General features: G+C 47.0%; 1 protein-coding gene across 1 annotated transcript; it reads left to right on the top strand.

Annotated features, from left to right (window-relative positions):
- The first annotated feature begins 4,762 nt into the window (after positions 1–4,762).
- Positions 4,763–21,214, top strand: LOC109319862 (epoxide hydrolase 1-like). The gene is made up of 9 exons (XM_019549672.1): positions 4,763–4,864; positions 9,114–9,321; positions 10,708–10,888; positions 11,639–11,866; positions 14,000–14,129; positions 16,189–16,403; positions 18,648–18,756; positions 19,088–19,213; positions 20,821–21,214. Exons 1-9 carry the CDS (start codon positions 4,836–4,838, stop codon positions 21,020–21,022), a joined length of 1,428 nt encoding a protein of 475 aa, XP_019405217.1. The 5' UTR covers positions 4,763–4,835; the 3' UTR covers positions 21,023–21,214.
- Positions 21,215–21,707: the final 493 nt, after the last annotated feature.

The raw sequence follows: 21,707 nt of genomic DNA on the forward strand, positions 1-21,707 counted from the left end.
CTGTGTGAGCATTTGTTAATGAGTGCAGGAGGATCTAAGGCAGTCAGAGGGAGACTGGGAGATAAAGCATCCAAGAAAGGAATTCTCTATTCAAATGCACTTCATGCAGTGAAAAAGACCGAGTCTAATAGTTGTCTAGTTACTACAGGCCACCAGCTTCTCCGAAGCCTCAAGGCTCTGTGTGGCATGCTAGACTGACGTGCAGTAGAATATATTTCTTTTCCAACAGCCTTTTTTCTGGAGGCTATAGGAGCAGCTGGATCAGGGGGAGCTCAGTATTGAGACGAAGGAAGTTACAGGGCAACAGGTTATGTTGCTCTCCTTGCTGCATGCCTGCCAGGCCAAACCTACCTACAGCTCTCACAACAAAGCATTATTATGGAAAGTCTGATCACTCAGCAGATAATGAATCTCACTGCTAATGCAACCAGGACCACATGGGAAAAGTTAGCAGGGCAGATGAAGAACTCCTGCCTTGTTAATGAGCACTGGGTGATTCCACTCCCTGTCTGCTGCCTCACGTTCCTCATCTGATCAGATACAGCCTTGAAAACATTTGTGTCTTGATGTCCTGAAGACCTCATTATGAAAGGAGCAGGAACCTGAAGGCTTCTCAAGTTCCTGGGACTGCCCCGGGGTAGAATATTATCCCTAGGATATATACATGTATGCATACATATGTGGGGGAAAGGAAGGCAAGGGACAGGCAAGAGACAGCATTGACCTAGGAAGGTGCCCTTCTCATTCCAGGTGAAGTAGAGCACCCAGAAATCAAATGGAGGGCAAAAAGTATACAGGCTAAATTTTGTTCTTCTCACTAACAGAAAGAATAAAATCCAAACTGAAAAAATGGCATACACCACAGTCAGACCACTAAAATACACACCTGCCTCCTTTGCTTCCCTGAGCTTCTATTGACTCCTGAGAAGCCTTGAAAGAATTTCCAAAATAGGATTTCTCATTCCTGCCTTCCACTCGGGCTAGGGAATGAAAGAAAAGAGGCAGCCCTTTTGCTTTTGATTCTGGTTGGTGTCCCTCATGCACCACCTTCTCATGCACCAGCACCTGCACAGCGAAGAAGAATGTTGCCTTGTCACTCCTCTGGTGTGCATCAGGATGAATGTCCTCAGTGGTTCTCAAGGGTTTTTGTACCAGGATCCATTTGTAAACATTGATGGCCAGTCCTGATCCAGTGCCCGTCACTCCTGACCCACTGGCCCCTGCCCCCAGGCTCCAACCCCCCCCCCAGTGTGTGAGGCAGGGGGTGGGTGCATGGGGCAGGGAGTGGGTATGTAGAGGGCATGGGGAGCCCCAAGCAGCCCCTTGCAGGCTGGAGCTCTGCCAGCCTGCAAGGGAAAAGCCACAGTTTCCCACGTTTTTGTCCTTTAAAGGAGAATCCATATTTAAAGTTTACTTATGACCCTTTCATATATTCTTGTGACCCACAGGTCGAGAAGCATCACTCTAGGTGGCTTTTAGGAGGAAGATACCTAGTCAATTTTGTTCGCCTATCACACTCCCTGCCATTGCAGGGTACCAGGGAATTGCAGTGCCCTTGTCTCTCCTCCTCTCTTCCTGCAGGACCAAGCAGGCTTTGTCATCTTGGTGTTGCCGGGAGCTTTGCAACTCCAGTGTGAGAGGGAATGAAACAGATGCCCCAGGGAACTCTTAATTTGTGTTCTGTGGTTGCTTGAGCTCACAGGGGACTAGACTCCGTGACTTGAGAGTTCCCTTCCAGTCCTAGATGCCTATGATTTCCTAAGAAAAGTGTGATGTTGCTGAGTTTAATTCCTCAGGGGAATTGGTCTTATTACAATGCTCATCATTCAAACCTGAGGATGCTTTCATGCCTGTGAAAAGAATTGTAGTGTTCTGTAGCAACTTAATCAAATGCTAAAGTTTACAGAGTTTGAACCCACAATGGTACACTGCTCTAGTGTTACCTTCCTTTTTCAGAAGAGCAAGTCAGCAGTCAAATGCTACAATGCAAGTGAAAAAAGGCTTCCAACTACTGAATTAATTTCATCATATCTAGAGAAAACTGATGCATACTCAGCCTCTGCTCATTTTGGATGCATTCAGCAAAAAAGGAGATAAAGCAGGCCAGACTGCAAGGGACATTGTCATACAGATGACATCTCTGCCTAAGAAAATGTGCCAATTTAGCAGGACTCTAATAGCATGCCCTTAAATGGTCTGAAAGTCTTTAATAAAGACAATTCCTGGATGCAAGTTCTTCATTATGGCCACCAGAGGCTGCAATGTAACAGGGAATGATCCTTGTTTTCCACTAGGCAAATAGTGCTACAGTTCAATAATGGTGGGAGCCTTTCTGGGGGATCTCTTGTTCTCTTCTTCATCAGGGCTTAATCATTTCCTCACAGACCAAACTTCTGTACTTGTCAGCACCTGATTTGCTGCAGTTCAGTGCCTCAGAATCAGGCTACATTGCTCTCCCCTGACTGCCTTCCCCTGCTAACTGATTGCCCTTGGTCCTACTGTCAACAGCAACTCATTCATACCTTATCTTTTGTTTGCAGCTTTAATTAACTGCATCAGTTCCTTTCCAGCCTTCCCAGTTGCAGGGTTCCCCCCCACCAATCTCTGAGCCAGTTTCTCATCGAAGTTTAGCGCCCTTCCTTTTCTTGACTGCCAAATAAGAAATATTTGAGTAACGTTTCACAGTGTAAGGTGCATTTTGCACTCTTGTACCTCAGGGGAATCACAGTGTGTTGAACCCGAATTAGGGCATCTTGCAGGGGTCCCTATCTGTTTTCCATGAGGCTGGAATCAAATTCATAGATTCATAGATGTTAGGGTCAGAAGGGACCTCAATAGATCATCGAGTCTGACCCCCTGCATAGACAGGAAAGAGTGCTGGATTCAAATGACCTGAGCCAGATGCCTATCTAACCTCTTGAAGACCCTCAGGGTAGGGGAGAACACCAGCTCCCTTGGAAGCCTGTTCCAGACCTTGTCCACTCTAACTGTGAAGAAGTTCCTCCTAATGTCCAGTCTAAATCTGCTGTCTACCTTATGGCCATTATTTCTTGTGACCCCCAGGGGTGCCTTGGTGAGTAGAGCCTCACCAATTCCCTTCTGCGCCCCCATGATGAATTTATAGGCAGCCACAAGGTTGCCTCTCAACCTTCTCTTGCGGAGGCTGAAGAGGTCCAGGTGCCCTAGTCTCTCCTCATAGGGCTTGGCCTGCAAGCCCTTAACCATATGAGTGGCCCTTCTCTGGACCCTCTCCAGGTTATCCACGTCCCTCTTGAAGTGTAGCATTCAAAACTGCATGCAGTACTCCAACTGTGGTCTGACAAGCACCCGACAGAGGGAAAGTATCACCTCCTTGGTTCTATTTGTCATGCATCTGCTGATGCATGATAAAGTGCAGTTAGCTTTTCTGATGGCTTCGTCACACTGACAACTCATGTTCATCTTGGAGTCCACTAGGACTCCAAGATCCCTTTCTGCTTTTGTGCTGCCAAGCAGGTCATTTTCTAGGCAGTAGGTGTGCTGGACATTTTCCTCCCTAGGTGCAGCACTTTGCATTTCTCCTTGTTAAATTGCATTCTGTTGTTTTCTGTCCATTTGTCCAACCTGTCCAGGTCTGCCTGTAGTTGTTCCCTGCCCTCCAGTGTGTCTACTTCTCCCCACAGTTTTGAGTTCTTCCCTCCCATTGCTTCTCATTCATAATTTCATAGTTGGTAGGGTCAGAAGGGACCTGAGCAGATCATCTAGTCTGACCCCCTGCCATGGGCAGGAAGGGATGCTGGGGTCAAATGACATATGCTGTCTAGCCTCCTTTTGAAGACCCCCAGGGTAGGGATGAGCACCACTTCCCTTGGAAGTTGGTTCCAGATCCTAGCTGCCCTAACTGTGAAGTAGTGCCTTCTGATGTCCAGCCTGAATCTACTGTCAGTCAACTTATGCCCGTTGTTCCTTGTTACCCCCAGTAGTACTCAGAGGAACAGGGACTCTCCCATTGCCTGCTGGTCCCCCCTGGCAAGTTTATAGGCGGCCACCAGATCCCCTCTCAGCCTTCTTTTGTGGAGGCTGAACAGGTTCAGGTCCCATAGCCTCTCCTCGTAAGGCCTGCCCTCCTGCCCCCTAATCATACAAGTGGCCCTCCTCTGGACCCTCTCACTACACCTCTTAATATTATTCCCTCTTACAAAACCAAGCATCAAGCCCTGAGAAGCTGGAGAAATCCATTTTGATTCTGTGAATAAATGAAGGAACACACTGAAGTGTGGCCAGAAATAATGGGGGGCTGTTGGTTGAACTCTGACCATGCAAAGGACTGCCCTGCTGCTCCCATAGCCACTGCCATGACAGGCAGCCCTGAAAATGCAAAACCCATAGCAAAATGGGGACTTGAATGCCAAGGATGGTAGTGATCATCCTACAACACCTTGCACAGTGCATAAAGACAGGGACATTTCTCCCATTGCAGAAAAGCAGCTGCTTCTGGGGTGAAACGCAGCAGCCATTCTGCATGAAGGCCACTGGTTAGTAGTTTAGGACAGGAAGTGAAGGAGAATCCTTTCCCCAGCTGAAAGGGAAGTGCAATAGTAGGAAAACAACATATAATTCCCTGAAGTTAAATGCAACCATTTTCTCTCGGGGTCTCACTTTTTTTCCATCTGATCCAAAAACACAGGTGAGTTGAAGAGTGCCCAGGTAGCCAAGTCATCTGTGATCCCCTGCTTAGGCAGCAGGTGGCACGATGAGATGACAGTTTGCCATGTTATGGAGGAAGCGGAAGGAAGGAGGCAGCAGCAATCTGTGTTTCTTGGTCCAGTGTCACGTTTGGGCTGAGCTGAACTGAAATGTGGCAGCAAATCCTTCAGAGCATCCGGTGAGTGCAGAAGGGTGCAGGAGAGCCCTTTGGGGAGCAGGTGCCATGTCAGCTGGACTCAGGCAGGGAGAAAAGTCCAACAGGGGAGTGAGACAGAGCTGCCAGCACTGATTACACTGCTGGGGAGCGCTCACTAGAGCTGCCATTGTGTCCCTTTGGCAGGGAATGGCTCCCTTGGATGTGATTACGCAGGAGGCTGGGCTCAACTAAAGGGCTGAGCCAAGGGGCTGCCTGAGGTGGGTTAGCAGCAGGATTAAGGCTGTTCAGTGTCAAATCAGCATGGTGCCCTGCTGCGATATTCTGTGCTTCTCAGGAAACCCTATCAGGCATCTGGCACAAACATTTGGGTGCCCATTGCATAAGCTGCTGAGCCTCCAAGTTGCTGGGGAAAGGCAGAGACACGGGCTTCCTGTTCCCCCTTGGCAGGCAGAGCTTTCAGTACCCAGCTGTAGGGCTCTGGCAGGGGATGCTGCTGAAGTTTTAGCCACAGGGGCCTCCAGAGCTGGTGGGTGAGATGGGAACTGCTTTGTGGTGATGGCTTCTGTTTTGTTGTGGCCGCCCAGGCTCAGGTACAGGGCAGTCCATCACACTCCTCTGGGCAACCAGGAACATTCACTCACTGTCTCCTCACATGTAGTCACTCTCTTCACAGCTAGTATGGGGGGAGCCGGGAGGCAGGGCTTGAAGGGGAAGGACTGTGTGCTAAATGTCAGACTGCTCACCTGAAGTACAGGTGCATAGCTTGCTAGAACCTGCCAGGATTATGGCATTTCCTGAGAGAGCCCACATTTGCAGCACAAGGTTGCAGTCTGATACAGGACTGCTGTCATGCAGTAGGGAGCCTGGAGGCAACAGCCTAAGAGGACGTCGGGCACCTGATCAAAATGGATGTGCTGGTCCTGTAGGAAAATTGGGACCCAGATCCAGTGCTTGAGGCTGTGGGGAAACCATGAGGGAACCCCTGCCAAGTGGAGCTGGCTTTTGGACTGCTGGCTTCTTCCAGGGTTGAAAACAGTCCTGTCTGGGATATACTGCAATGCTGGCAGCTCCAACTGCCCTCTTGGACTTCACTCCCCACCTCAATTCTGACTGTTGCGTAAGCTGCCTGTTTACTCCCCACCTCCATTCTGACTGACATGCAAAGTCATGACTGTTCTTCATGGCAATTCCACATTAATGTACACCCGAACACTGGGCCTCCCAGTGTCCCCTGGGTCAGTTCTCCGGCCTGTACTGATACTCTTCTCTGTTGTTGAGGATACCGGGCTGAAAGCTTTCACAAAGTGGAGCCAGGAGAGCTCCATGACCAGTAAACAGGCATGTGATGATCAGGGATCCTGGTTTTCTCTGATTTAAAATTTCAGGTAAAAAAGTAACCCAAAATCCACATTTTCCCATGATTTAAATGAAACACCACTTTAGATAGATAGATGTTTCATTTTAATCATGAAAAAGTTTAGATTTGGAGTTACTTTTTTAACTGAAAATTGGGGATTTTTTTTAAATTGGAGAAAACCAGGATCCCTGGTAAGGATCTCAGTTCTTTAAACCACATAATGCTAATGGGCATTATCCCTTGATGGTGTATTGGAGAGCTGTCAGAGGAAGGACTGTGGCTCTTGGACACTTCCTTCCAGGTGCTAGTGTTCAGTTCAGTTCTTATTTACACTTTTTAATAGTTTCCAAGATGAGTTTTTTTCCCCCATTTAACCTGGGGGGAAAGCCCCTCATCTTGCAATAGAGTACAATGCAGCTGGGGGATCGGTGACAGGCAGCTGCCACGGCTCCAGCTCCAGCCCTGACCCAGGGCTGGGGCCAGAGTTTTAACTGCTGCCTGCCCCCCACTACTCCTGAACCCCCCTCCTGCTCCTCCCCTCTACAGCCTCTTCCCCACCACCATCTCTTCCCCTATCAGCTTCTCCTCCCTTCCTGCTGCACCTGGTGGTGGAAGAGGAGCAGGCAGGGAACAAAGGCTGTGGGGGGAAGGGAAGATGGGAAAGGGAGGGTCCAGAGGCTATGGGGAGGCAGGCAGCAAGGGGGCAAATGGGTGGTGGAGCAGGCAGCAAAGGACAAACTGCCTGACCTCCCCACACCACCTGCTCCCCTCCACTGCTGCCCCCCTGGAGCAGTGGGGGGCAAATTAAAGATGATCCCCCAATAATTAGATTATAACAAATTTTATAGATTTTCCATGTATAGAGTCTAATTATTGGAGGTCATTTTAAATCCAGGGTAAACCTGGGGCCTATGTTCTTAATCCAACTGCAACCTAACCTGACTCTAAAACCAACATAGGCAGGTCATAGGATCAAAGGAAAATAGGGCTGGAAGGGCCATCATGATATCATCTAGTTCAGCCCCTGGCTCAAGGCAGGACAGATGATCTGCCTAACCTGCTCTTGAGAATTTCCAGGGATGGAGACTCTACAGCTTCTCTACATAGCCTGTTCCAGTGCTTAACCACCATCACAGTCATAAAGTTCCTCTTAATCTCCAATTTACATTTCCCCTGCTGCAGCTTGAAGCTGTTGCTTCTAGTCCTGTCCCCTGTAACTACAGAGAAAAGCCTATTGCCATCCTCTCTATAATCACCCTTCAGGTATTTGAAGATGGCTATCAGATGTCTCTTCAGTTTTCTCTTCTTCAGACTAGATAACTCTAGTTCTTTCAGGCATTCCTCCGAAGTGGAGGTGAGACTGACTGGGTCTGTAATTCCCCAGATCCTCCTTTTTCCCTTTCTTAAAGATGGGTACTATGTTTGCCCTTTTCCAACCAACTGGGACTTCTTTCACCCTCCACAAGTTCTCTAAAAGGATAGCCAATGGCTCTGAAATTATCTCATCTTATTCCTTCAGTACTCGAGGGTATATCCCATCAGGCTTTGCTGACTTGAAAGGATCTACTTTCTTAAATAATCCCTAATCTGTACTTTCACTATTGTAAGATGTTTGTCTCCTCCCTTATCATTGCTGCTAACTGCTGTGGTCATGTGGTAGCTGCCTCTATTTGTGAAGACTGAAGTAAAAAAGACATTAAATACTTTGGCCTTTTTTGTATGTAGTCATTTATCCTGTGTACCCCAAGTTCTGTACCTCCCCAAGTTTTGTATCCCTAAACTGGGGATACAATCTTGGACTTGATTTTCAAAGGTGCTGGAAATCCATAACCCTTGGTGGCTTCATGAGTGTACATTGCCTCCCAAACCCATACTATATGGGTGTAGGAAGGGTGCTCAACCCCAACCCCATGGGCCAGATCCAGCCTTCAGTATTGGATTGTCCAGCCTATAAGGCTCCTCATGGGGCCAAAAAATTGTTGATAGGGAAGCAATGTCAGCATTAATTGCTACTCCCCAGTTGCCAAATTTCCACACCCCTAGAGAGCCCTATAGGCAGATAGTGTGACCCTGCACACTAGACTAGACACATGGGTTGTAGTGATGGAAAGTGGTACAAGGTGGAATCTGTGCATGCAGAAACTAATCTGGGCAGTGTGAGGCAAGAGTTGGGTGTGCAGAGCCCCATCCAGGTGGAGCAAGGTAGGATCTGGTGGCACAGGGCCTGATCTGGACAGAGTGAAGCAGAATCTGGGTGCCTGAAGCCCAATCCAGACAGGGTGAGGCAAGATCTGGGCACACAGGTCCCAAACTGAGTGGCATGAGGCCAGATCTGGGCAGTGCAGGCAGGGTTCAGATTACACTTCGACTCTTGTGGGGGTCTGCAAAAAATATTGGCTGGGATCGGGGCTGTGTGCATGAGTCCCCGCCAGTACTATGGGGCTGAGCCCAGCAGCAGTGGCAACCAGTAAGAGCCACCACGACCGCCACCTGGGCTGCTTAGAAAGGCACAGGGTGGGCCAGGGACTGTGCACCATGGCACATGACCTCTGGGCTGTTGGGGAAGAGGGGGAGGAAAGGGGTGCTGACCAGCCCACAGTGGGGCTCTTGTTTCTTAATGGGAGCTCTCGTCCTTTATGGAGGGGCTCAGCCCTCCCACCCCAAGCTCCCCCATAATTCAAACCCTGAGTGCAAGGCTAGATCTGGATCCAGATGGTGCAAGGGAAGATCTGGGTGGTTGGAACCCAACCTCACGTACTGACTCCACATGAGATCCAGCCTGTAGACCAGCTCAACACTGCTTACCTTGCCCATGGGGACAAAAGTTTGGATATCACTGTCCTGAAGGCATTGGAGTAGTCTAGTGTCCTGGATCTTTGGTTACTAAATATGATCATCTTTGTGTCTTTCTAGGTCCTTTGAATATCCGCAGGGTGTGATTGTGGTATCCACAGCTCTGGGAGCTGGAGGGCTCCTGACTTGTTGGCTCCTGTCTCAACGGAAAATCAAGACCTTAGAGGTGGGAGATGGATGGTGGGGTTCAGGTGAGAGGCCCCCAGAAGAAAAAGAAGATGAGAGCATCCGACCTTTCCGAATTGAAACCTCGGACAGGGAAATCCAGGTATCAGGGCTGGGATACAGGGCGCTGGGAAAGGTATCCAAAGAGAAGAAGCATGGGGGCCTAGAAATCAGCAGTGTATTGCTGATCACTCCGTCCATCTGTCTGCTTCAAGCTGACATCCCAATGCACACAGAAACACTGGGCTGGAAAAAGAAATGAGTTCCAGTCCATATTGGATCACAGATTGACTGAGTTAGCTGGATCCCAGGCTAGTGGTGGTTTATCAAGAGTGAGGACTGTAGGACAGGATTAAAGGCAACTGTAGGGCTAAATTTGGAATCCTGGCACTGGAATAGCAGTGGGTGGTATAAGTCAGGACCAACAGTCAGCAGAACTGGGAAAAAGAAAGTACAGTTCATATCTGACCCTAAATCTAATTCTCTAGTAAAGGACAGCTCAGGTAACTGGGGTTGAGCTTCAGAGACTTGCACCTCTTCAGTCACCAGTTCCACTCATCCCAGCCAGTAGTGACTAAAAGCTGTTATCATTTGCTGTGAGTGGGCAGCTTGTGAGACCAGATCACAAAACCACTCTTCATCTGCCACCCATTATCTCTATTGTTCACAGCCTGAGCAGAGACACTAAAAGCATATTGGGCCCCAGAGACTGGCCTTAGCTTTCTGCCTTTAGGGGCTGTCCCTCCAGAGCAGCAGTGAGGCATTCAGATTTGGGCAAGCCGGGCTTCCATGCCCCTTGTGCACTATGCATGAAGAGAGGCCTATGTTTTCATTAAGGTGCATCTCCACCAGGGCAGCAATATGTCCCATCTGGGATAGCCCTGAGTACACCTTGCCCTCTGACTCACTCACATGCTCCAAACCTGGAAATACACTGATGGGACTGACCTGGGCTCATTCCCAGCAGCTGCTGGAAAGCATGTTGGAGACAGAGTAGTCACAGAAGGACACATAGCATCTTGCCTAGCGTGCTTCCAGGTTTGGAGCCTCCAAGGGGGATTGGGGTAGGGCAGGGAACGTTTGGTAATGTCACAGCTGGGGCACACTGCCATTAGGGTGTAAGCATGTTCTGAGTGCAGCAGCCTGATAAAAAGAAGATGAAATGTGGGTGATAGTGAAATACCACCCTCTTTGCACAGAAAAGGCACAGAATGGGAAAATGATTTGCCCATGATTGTGTACTGTCAGCATTCAAGCCAGGAATAGAACCTAGGGGCTCCTGCCAACCATTCCCTGCTTTAACTGGTAACATATGTAAAACACAGTTTCACTGGGATCATAATTCAGGAGGTCCTCTGTGATGTGGCTGCCTAGACGGTGCCCTTTAGGCCATTACATAGCAGCATAGAAAGCAGAGCAGCTGGAAGACCTGGCATGTGATGTATTCTGCCAGCATCTTATGGCCCACAACAGAACTCTTCCTCTGCAGGACCTGCACGAGCGCCTGGACAGGGCCCGCTACACGCCCCCACTGGAGGGGACTGCCTTCCAGTATGGATTCAATACCACCTACCTGCGGCGAGTTGTTGCCTACTGGAGGAACCAGTTTAACTGGCAGAAACAAGTGGAAATTTTGAACCAATATCCACATTTCAAAACTACCATTGAAGGTACATGAGGCTCCTTAACCTCTGAATGTTCCATTCATTTCCCCAAGGTGTCCTTCCCCTCACTCATGAGTTACCCCCTCTGTTTCTTTTTCTCCTCACTTTTGTATAGTGCTCCCCCATTCTCCTCACCCCTTCTTCTCCACCTGCCCTCCTCTGTGAAAGGCACTTTTAAGACAAGGAGTCACTAGAACAGGGGTGAGCAAAATGCAGCCCAGGGGCTGGATGTGGCCCACCAGGCCATTCTATCCAGCCCATGGGGCACCTAATTAATTTTCTAAATTTTTATTTATCTGCCCTGGGCTGCCTATCATGAGGCCCTCGATGGCTTGCCAAAACTCAGTAAGCGGCCCTCTGCCCAAAATAATTGCTCACCCCTGTACTAGAACCTGAGACCTAGCAGCTTCCTCCATTGCAGAACTCAGCATTGTACTTAGATATAGCAAAGGAGACATCCATTGTTCCCCCAGGCTCGCAGCCCTCATGGTCATGAAGTCAAGATGACCTTTTCATGCTGGGATATAAGCCTCATTGGCTGCAGCCTTATCACTCACCCTCAAAAGGGCTAACATAAACCCACAGCAATGTGTGGCATCCTCTCTCAGCTCCAGCTGTGCAGTTCCCTCCCTCTGGGTCTTTCTGCATGGCTTTGCTGCAAATACTGGCTAAGAATTTGCCTTCTACCTTCAGGGTCCAAGTCAGGATCTGAGAAGCATGTGGAATATTAACCAGCTTGTCTTGGGTTTCTGACAGGGATTGACATACACTTCATCCATGTGAAACCCCTGCATGTCCCCAGGGGTCAGATAGTCCGACCCTTGCTGATGGTGCATGGCTGGCCTGGCTCCTTCTTTGAGTTCTATAAGATCATCCCACTGCTCACTGACCCAGCCAGACATGGCCTGAATGAGGACGTGGTGTTTGAGGTCATCTGCCCATCCATCCCTGGTTATGGCTTCTCTGAGGCACCTCACCAACGAGGTGAGTAATGAGCAGGAGCAGAAAAGTCATTAGAATCCCAGGGCACCTCAGAGATACCCCAGGAACACTCTGGCTATGGGCTTGTTCCTGAACTTCGGGAGTTGTTCCTTTAATGGGTCAGACACCTGTTGCTCCTTTAATGAAGTGAATTTCATCCTGTAAATTCACTAATGAATTTGAGGATCTGAACGTATCTATGATGGTGTTCACATAGTCAACATGGGTCCACTGGCAAGTTTTCAGTTCATTTTTCACAAAAAACTAAATGCCTTGAAAGTGAAAGGCTTTGTGTCTGTTCCCAGTTCCTTGAGCCAGATAATCATTGCCCTGGTGAAAGGCTCCATAGCTTATTAACCTCCCCCACCCCAAGTCAGCATTTCTCTTGCTGCATCAACATACTTCTTCATGCAGGACAGGGGTGAAAACAGTGCTGTACAGTGGCATAAAAACACACCAGAATCCCTTCCCAGAGGGACAGGTGTGCAATAGAACATAGGCAAGGCAATATCTGTAGTTAGACAGAAGGCAGGGTAGTGAAGCACCTTATAAACTAACTGAATCAGAGATGCATGAGTTTTCATGATCGATTAGCATCTGATGAAGTAAGCTCTTGCTCACAAAAGTTTATGCATCTCTGATTCAGTTAGTCTATAAAATGCCTCTCTACTCTGCCCTCTGCCTGATTTCAGACTAATTCAGCTAACTGAATCTGCTCAATCTCTGTACTTGCAGCAGGGGCATGTCAAGGAACAGGTAATTTCCCAGTGGCCTTTGGAAGAAATGAGGAAGGACGCTGGGTGAGGGTTATCAGCAAGGTTCTTGCACACTGAGATGGTGGCCTGAAGGATGATGCAGAGATGAGTGAAACAGACCAAAGAAGCAGAGAACGGGGTGGAATGGAGACTGGGAAGAGCCTTAAAGAGAAAGACCAAGGACATGAACTTGGGGCAGGAGAGTGAGAGCCAGTGGAGGGATTTGAGGGGAGCAGATGGAGGTATGCAGAGAAAAATGAATTTGGATGATCTGTAGCAGAAGAACAAGGTGAAAAGGCTACAGAGCAAAGTCTGTGTCTTGCACTGCATGCAGAAAAGCACTAGGCAGGCCTACAGTATTTACTAACAATGTTGATCCAAGAGACCAGCACATACAAGCTATTGTCTCTCTGCTAAGGAGTAAAGCAGATGTTGTCTCCTCCTTTCCAGTTCCCTGGTGCCCACAGTGTCTTTTACCGCAGAGGAAACTGCAGTGAGTCCAATGAAGTCTCATTTGTTGGCTTTTATATCTCCAGGTTCTGCCAGCTGCTTTGTTATAAAGGGTCAGCTCCATCTGCCAAACACATTTAGTTAGCTGGTCTCTGACAGATGCTCCTTGCAGTGATATTGGAAATGTCCACAGGGCTGAGGTCACCAGACTCTGGACTCAGCTGTGGAAATTTGGATTGCAGGGTTAGTAGGGAGGCAAGTCACCCTCCCCATTCCCTATGCTTCCCACAGTGCTTCTGCATCCCTCCCTGATGCTTCTCATTAGCAAAGCGTAACAGAGCACCATTGTCAGATGTTAGCCTCAGGATCACTCAACAGAACACAAAGGGCCTGGACCGATACGACATTTACATCAGTGTAATCAGCATCACACTCATGTGAAAATGTAGAAAACAGATGAGACAACCTCCTAAACTGGGCTAACTTCACACAATAGAGTACAGAAGTACCCTGGAAAAGATGAGGGTAAAACTCTAACAGCATAAATTGGACCAGGATAGGTTTCCTCTGGTCTACGTCCAGACATTATGGGTTCTTGTTTGAAATCTCTGTGTTTATCTTATGAATCATGTTTGTGTGCTTAACAGGGCTAACATTGCATAACACCCCACAGCACTCTTAAAAGAACCTCAAAGCACCCTGCTGGAGAATCACTTCCATAGGTTAACTTATTACCAGCTCCCTGACCACCTACTAGCGTGTAGGTACAGTAGTAGCCATGTACTGCATGCAGCTACCCCCAGGAAAGAACAAGGGTACTTGTGTGGTTGTTCAGGGCCCAAACACGTCCCCTTGGTATTAGTGATGCCTGGCTGGAGAAGGTAATGTAGGAAAAACAGGTTTGTAATGAAATGTTTCTCCTTATGCGCAGGCTTTGACACTCTGGCTGCTGCCCGGATATTTCACAAGCTGATGGAAAGGCTGGGCTTCAAGGAGTTCTATGTCCAGGGGGGAGATTGGGGCTCCCGGATCACCACAAACATGGCTCAAATGCAAGCAAAGTGAGTTAACAAGGAGTGGGGTGGGACAGCAAGAGGCCAAAGTGAGCTAGCAGGATGGGGAGGGACAGCTGGGTATTCTGGCTCCCTGATCACCCAGTACATAGTGCTGTCAATCTCTTCCTGAATCTTACAGCATTAAGAATTTGCTTCCCAGCCCTGGGACTCATGAGACTCAAGAGCAGAATTTTAATGCGAGAGGTAACATTTCTCACCTTCATGGCTCAGAAACCAAACAGCTATTGAAACAGAGCCCCAAATCTATTGGCTTGCTTTTTTGTATTAAATAACCTCATGGCTTTAGAGCCTTGCTTCCTGACTTTTGGGTGCTTGGAATGAAAAAGTCGCATAGGCAACAGTGGTGATCAGTGTGTGGCTGCTAATCATGTAGTCGTTAACCACCGAGGTGAGGTCCATGCTGGTTAGTAATTACCCAACCCAGCAATCAGACAGGCTATTCTGATGGAGCATTATGATACAATACATGCTGTAGCTTCTTCAAGCTGCATCCCTGTATTAAAGAATCAGATAGTTGCCATCTTCTTCATTTGATAGACACTAACAGTCCTCACACTTCTGCTGAGTGAGCTGTGCGGCGCTAGCCCAGAAACTATTTTTATAGCTTCAAGTTGAGCACAAGTCAGGAGGATATTGACAATATTTCTCTTGATCCTTCTCGATCCCTGCTAGACAGTGATCTGGATTCTAAAGCAGGTGGCAAAACAGTCCCTTGAGATAGAGCAGGAACATGCTTCCTGAGCCACTTAATACCCATGGCACCCCAGGATTTTCTTCACCCTGGTTGAGAATCGCTGAATGTCCTTTTTCAAAAATGTCCATTAACTTGGTGGCCTGGTTTGTGAGCAGATAAGATTTGGCACCCAAACACTAGGGGACTGTTTTTAAGCATATGCTGGTCATAGCAAGAACAACATGTGAGTTGTGTCTACACCCCAAAGGCATGTAGCATACACCAGCAATGACAAACCAGGAGAGCAAACCAATAATACTCACATTGTATTGCAACTCCAGTTTGGTTTATCTAGCACTCTTCTCCTTCAGGCCAGTTTGCTCTTTATCCATATCCTACATCTTCCATTCCATTTCTGTGCTTCCTGCACATCTTAAGTTCTTTTGCATTCATGTTTAGTCAGTCATTCTCCCTTCAATGATATCAACTATTTTCTCAGGCTTTTCTATTTCAGTAGCATCTAATTTCTTCAAACTCCCAGGTTTGTCTTAAGTGTATGAACTGCCACCCCTCTACTGTATTGTCCAGAGCAGCCCTGAGGCAGAATCAGGTTTAATCTCTAATCCAAATAAGGAAGGAAAGGAAGTGAGGAAATTCAGAAATGGCTGGGGAACTATCAAGAAGCTGAACTGTAGCCTGAGGCATAAATCTCTTATTTGTCTAAAAGACAGGCTTAGGACATAGTTGCTAACAGAGAAATAGGTTGGTCTTAGAAAATTATTTTAAAAGCTAGATAATGAGATGTAGTGAAGTGTGCACTCCATTCCCTAGATATAAGCAGGCCACATCAGGACAAAAGGCCCTGAAGAATCTCAAGTCATTGCATTTTAGGACCGTGTGAAGTCCACCTGGCATCCAAGATGGCCTGAAAACGAGCCTCATTGCCATGGGTAGGCTAGGTTAGGCTTCTCAGCAAGTACACAGTGGAGTGGTTATTATAGTCTCAGAATAAGGCAGAAAGGCTCCACAGTGATAGCTGAGCCAGCCAAGTCTCATGGGAGCCAAAGACTGTTGCCATTCATGCATCCTCCTGTTGGTACAGCAGCAATGGTGTATCAGCTGCACCAGGCCTAGTCTACATCTGGCACCTATCTTCATGTGAGAAAGTTGGGAATATATGTACGTGAAGAGCTGCCTCCAGTGAAAAAGAGACATCTTTGGGAAGTTCAATGTGGTCCGGTGCAGTGTTGCTGCCACATGCAGAGCTCTAACTTCCAAAGAGACCACAGAAACAGGATCTCTTTTGTTCTTAATTAGCATCAACCTAATATTGGTGCTACTTATTATGTTCCTTAACATTGTTGTTTGCAGGCAAGTGAAAGGACTCCACCTGAACATGGTCTTCATAAGCTCAAGCGGTTTAGGGAGACTGGTGTCTTTGATCCTTGGGGCCTATGTACCATGGCTCGTAGGCCTGACCAGGGAAGATTGCCGCCGCTTATTCCCATACTTGGAAAAAAATGTGTATGAACTCTTACGAGAGACTGGCTACTTGCACATCCAGGCTACAAAGCCAGACACAGCAGGTAACACCTCCATGTGGCCCATATACCATACTCCCTTACCTTCTACATCCCACCACGTAAGCCAAGCACCTTATTTTGGGAAGGTAGAATGAAAAAATAAATTTGTCCAGATGCTTACCTGCCACAGCACGGGCTCACCATGGCTGAGTGCTGGCTGCACACAGGAGGGATGGAGTCTTCTCTTCGGTGGACACGTATACAGGACACTTACTGCACAGTTGGCTAATTAACTGTGCAGTAAATGTTTCAGCGTCTACACATGCCTCTATCAGGGTGCATGAAACTAATAAACTGGCATTTACAAGTCCCACCCTGCTGAAGAATTTTTTTTGTGCACAGCAGCATGTGTAGGCACTGGCAGGAATGGTTGGGGCACGAGGGTACTTCAGTGTCAGGGCTGTCTGCCAGGTAACCCCATGCTGGAGCACCCTCATGCCTCAGCCAGCCCCTCTGCAGCACGTTGAGCCTGGTCAGAGCAGGCCTGGGCTGGCAGGCTGATCCCACAGAGCCCCCTGCCAGCTGCAACTGCTCTGACCTGGTTCAATGTGCTGTGGTCCAGGCACAAGTACATACCTAGGAGCTTCCCTGGAGCAGTAAACCATGGAGAAATAAGCAGCTTATTGCTGCCCCCTAATGGCCCAGTATTACTCGTCCTCTCCTTACAGCTCCACAGCTCAAGATTTAACACTGTCACAGCTGCTGCAATATTGGGGAAGGGTGAGTGATACCTCCAAGGGAGCATAGCTCCCAACAACCAGTTCATTGTCCCCATGCCTCCATTCCAGCACAGAAATCAGACTCCTCACTTAACACACACACACCCTAATTTGAGATGGCTAATTTTTGGGTGGATGCATGCAATATGCAAGTACAGCAATAAATGTACATAGACTATGGGAACTATTACAGTTGAACAAATGTTTAATATATTTAAAGAGCAGCGTATCCTAGTTGACTGAACAAAGGATTAGGTACCAAGACCTCTAAAGTACTGCTCAAGCTCTCCCTTTGATTTATGATATTATCTTGGACAAATTACACAGCACTTGATTACGCAGTGAAATTATAGTCCAGTCAGTCAGTGTGAACTTCCAGCATACCGCCTATTCCATACCAGCTCCTTATGTTGATACTCAGTGGGTGCGTTTACACAAGACACTGACTGTGCAGTAGTCCAATGCTACTTTGCAGTAGCATCCCATGGAAACAACTGTGACACAATGTTACTGTACACGCAGTAGTCATGAAAAAGGCATTCACCAGTGCTACTGCACAGTAACTTGGGTTACTGTGCAATTATTTAGGACTTGTACTGCAGGCAGTGTCTCATGTACATGCAGCCAGTGTGCAAAGTGCAAAGCAGCTTTTTCCACTATGTTGGAAGCTAACTCACACAAAAGATATACTCTAAGAGCATCCACAGAGGAAGTCTGTGAGGAGTAGCTAGTGTGCTACACAAACTGTAGGATCCACTGGCAAAAACTAACACCATCACTACGTCACCACAGCAATGTGCTCCCTCACTATAGCAAGTTGCTACAGTGACATAGTGGCCAAAAATACAGTGCAGTAACATCCTGGTGGCACACGGTTCCTTTAGTATTTCCAAAAGGAAGTACTAAACAACAGCACAGTAACAATGGTGCCATATGTAGGCATGTGTAGGCATGCCCAGTCATACCTTTGCTTACTACGAAATAATTTCCCTTTGTAAAGAAGTCCTTTATTTCCCACCCTCCATTACCTCACCTGCAAATGGTGGGTAATACTCATCTCCTTGCATTCATGCACTCTGAAGAGGCAACCTGCTATAGAAAGGCTAAGTTTATGATTCACACCAGAGGTAAAAGAAGGATAAGTGTACAAACTTGTCACTCTCCCACCTCCATAAAAGGTAACCAAGGACCCTGAAGGGGCCTGGATATCTTTCCTTTCAGATTGTTTGGGAATTCTGTCTTGCTGTTGCTGCTTCCTGCCTTCCTTAAAACATAATCCCTTTAATGACTTAACTATTACTGACTGACTTGATTCTATATTAAAACTGGGGACAGTCTCTGAATGAAAACATAGGCTCTGTCAGTACCAAACTGTCCTGACTGATAGAGCACAAGAGTACTAGTACCCCAAGTCTTCACTAGATCCCTTTAGGAAACTTTAGACTTCTTGGAAACCCAATTTAGCTTTAGCAGAGGTAGGACAGGCTCACATGAATCTAAAAGCTGTTTTGTTGCTTTCCTAAATTAGGCTGTGGATTAAATGATTCCCCTGTAGCACTTGCTGCCTACATTCTGGAGAAGTTTTCTACTTGGACTGATAAATCATTCCGGGACCTGGATGACGGAGGTCTGGAAAGGTATGAAAATGAGTGACATGCCTGCAGACTAGAGCAAAGAAGAAATGTTACTAAAAGGTAGGCTCTTGATAAGCTCAGGGAGGTGAGATCTGCCACTGAGATCAAATCTAAATAAAGGAATATCACACAGGACTAGTAGAATACAATGGATAGCAGAGCAGCTGTTCTATGCTCCCCAGCTCCATCTAAAGCCAACTGGGCACTGATTAATTCACAGCTTGAAGATGATCTGAGAACAGAGGGGCTTTTCCATTTTCAGGGTACAGAGTCAACACTGCAACCAGCAGCAGCTTAGCTAGTGATGATGATCCTCTGGCTTATCTCTCTATAGAAAATTCTCTCTGGATGACCTTTTGACCAATGTGATGATTTATTGGGTGACTTCATCTATTGTGCCCTCTATGCGTTTCTACAAGGAGAATGTTTCCACAAATCCCACCACTGCTCCAGATGCCAGGTAAAAAAAAAAAGGTGGGGGAGGTAAAGGCCTTGGAATCCAGACTAAATAATACTGTACAAATATGGACAAAACCACCTTCTGTTTCAGACAAATTTTTATGCAGTGGCATTATTGTAATTGCTGAGTTTCCCTCTCTTTAAAAAAAAAAAAAATAATCCAAGTTTAAAGTGAAATTCTCACTAACCAGGTGGTGGTTCCTCTTTGGTTCCAACATGTAGCAGAAGAAAAGTTTGATTAGTTAAGCTTTTTTTGGAGGTGGATGGTACTGGAAATAGATGTCCAGTTTGGGAGAAGTTAATGTCTTGCTGAGTCTTGTATTTAACATGGTCAGACTAGAGGCCTATAGTTTCACATCTCCCTTGGAGGTATGGTTTTAGTCTGGGGCTACCTCCCATGAGCTTCCCAACAGTCTGAAGACTCTCCTTTTTTAGGCAACAGTTTCATTGAACCAGTAAGGGAGCCACCTACTGTTTGATAAACTACATCAGGTAACACAGGGAAGAGTGTCCTAAATAAATCGGTCTCAGATTATGTAATAAGCACTTAACTTAAAGTTAAGATAGGATGAGTCTAACACCAAATTCCAAACTGGTGTCCTCTTCTTGAGCACAAAGCTGACTATCCTGAAGGAAACCGTTTAGAAGGGCCATCCCTTTCAAACAACTATCACCAATATGAACAATGATAAAATGGGGACTTCTTTAGGATGGAAGTAATGCTTGTAATTTGGATGGGGGCTTAGATTTAATACCAATAGAGGCCTGAAATTCAGTTCAACCAAGATTTTAACTACACTGCAGCCTGTGGCATGGTGTGAAGATATGGGAGTTTGCATATGGAAGTGAAGACAAACAGCTTCCACTGCCTGATTCACCTTGGGTGGCTGCAGCACAGGGAAACAATTGTTGTACAAGAGGGTTTTGCCTCCTGCCAGAGTAAATTATCAAGTAGTGCTTTTTACCCAGCAGGCCAAATAGGTAGCACCTGGTCTGTCCATGGGCTGGATCTGGCTGGAAGTCCCAAACTGGCACCCAGAGTGGCCATGAGAGGGCCCCATCTAGCTATGCAAAGTGGGGCAGGAGGCAGCTTAGCCCTAATCCAGCTGCACAGAGGGAAGAGGGTCTCTGTCCTGGCTCCAAACCATTACAGGGCTCAGGAATTTGGCAGCAAGGGAACAACAGTGGTATTAATTGCCACTGCTCCCTCCACTCCCAAATTTCCTGACGTGTGGGGAGCCCCACAGGCTGGATGGTACAGCTCCGTAGATTACATCTGGCCCATGGGCCAGTTTGAACACCCTTGCTCTAAGCTAAAGCTTGTCTCAAGCTTTCCAAGACCAAGATGCTGCTGCTCCAATCCTGCCATGTTCCCATTTCAGTAGAAGCACCACATAGCCTGAAGGAAATGAACCACCTTTCCATTCAGTATAGTAAATTCAGAAGCCACAAGGCACTTCCAAAAGAGTACAGTAGAATTGCTTATGGCAGGAAATGTAGAGCAGTGCATTTCTAATTTAGTTCCAGCTGGCAGTATTTGTATGCCTCACCCCAAAACAAATCCAAACTGCTCAATAACTTGCTAATAAGACACTTGAATCTGTTTAGGGTTGAAGTGTATGTCCCCACCGGCCTTGCTGTCTTTCCTCAGGAGCTTGTATACACACCACGCACTTGGGCAAAGGAGAAGTTCAAGAATATAGTCGCTTACACTTACATGCCACGTGGGGGGCATTTTGCTGCTTTTGAGGAACCAAAGCTGATGGCAGAAGACATCAAGCAGCTGGTGAGAAAGGTAGAATGTCTGTGAGCCACTGACAGCATTCACAGGCGTGTGAATACACACAGGGCTAACAATTGCACCACTGTTTATACCTTATCCAATCCGTTCATTTGATTGAAGCTTTCATTTGATTTTTGCTAGATGCCAGATTCATTCAAACAAAGCTCTAGATTTTTTTTTTTTTTTTTTTTACATAAATAAAAAGTTTTCTCTAATGTATGTTGTCCTATTTCATTCTAGGAGCATTTTACTGGGGAAATTCCCATGTATTTGAACTTCAGTTACAGCAAGGAACGCAAGCAGTTTGATGCAATAATATTGTTTTGTTTAAGGAAAAATTCCTGGCCATTCCTCTAGGCTAGTGCAGCAGAATCTATAGAAGACTCTTTGAATGCTTTTCATTTTTAAGTGTGGCTTTCATAGATTTCATAGACATTAGGGCTGGAAGGGACCTCAGGAGATCATCGAGTCCAGCCCCCTGCCCAAAGGGCAGGAAGTCAGCTGGGGTCATAGGATCCCAGCAAGATAAGCATCCAAGAAAGATAAGCTTGAAAGAATCCAGCTGTGCCACCATAAAACTAGGCTCAGCAGTTAGTGGGGAAGGCAAACATGAAGATTTCACTCACCCTGGCATGTGCCCAAACCATTCCTCCTGAACAGAGGCAAAACATCATATGGAAAAAAAAAAAGCTGCCACAAAGATCAAACAGTG

The sequence above is a fragment of the Crocodylus porosus genome, unplaced genomic scaffold (assembly GCF_001723895.1).
Source record: "Crocodylus porosus isolate Cpor-Errol unplaced genomic scaffold, CroPor_comp1, whole genome shotgun sequence".
NCBI classification, from domain to species: Eukaryota; Metazoa; Chordata; order Crocodylia; family Crocodylidae; genus Crocodylus; species Crocodylus porosus.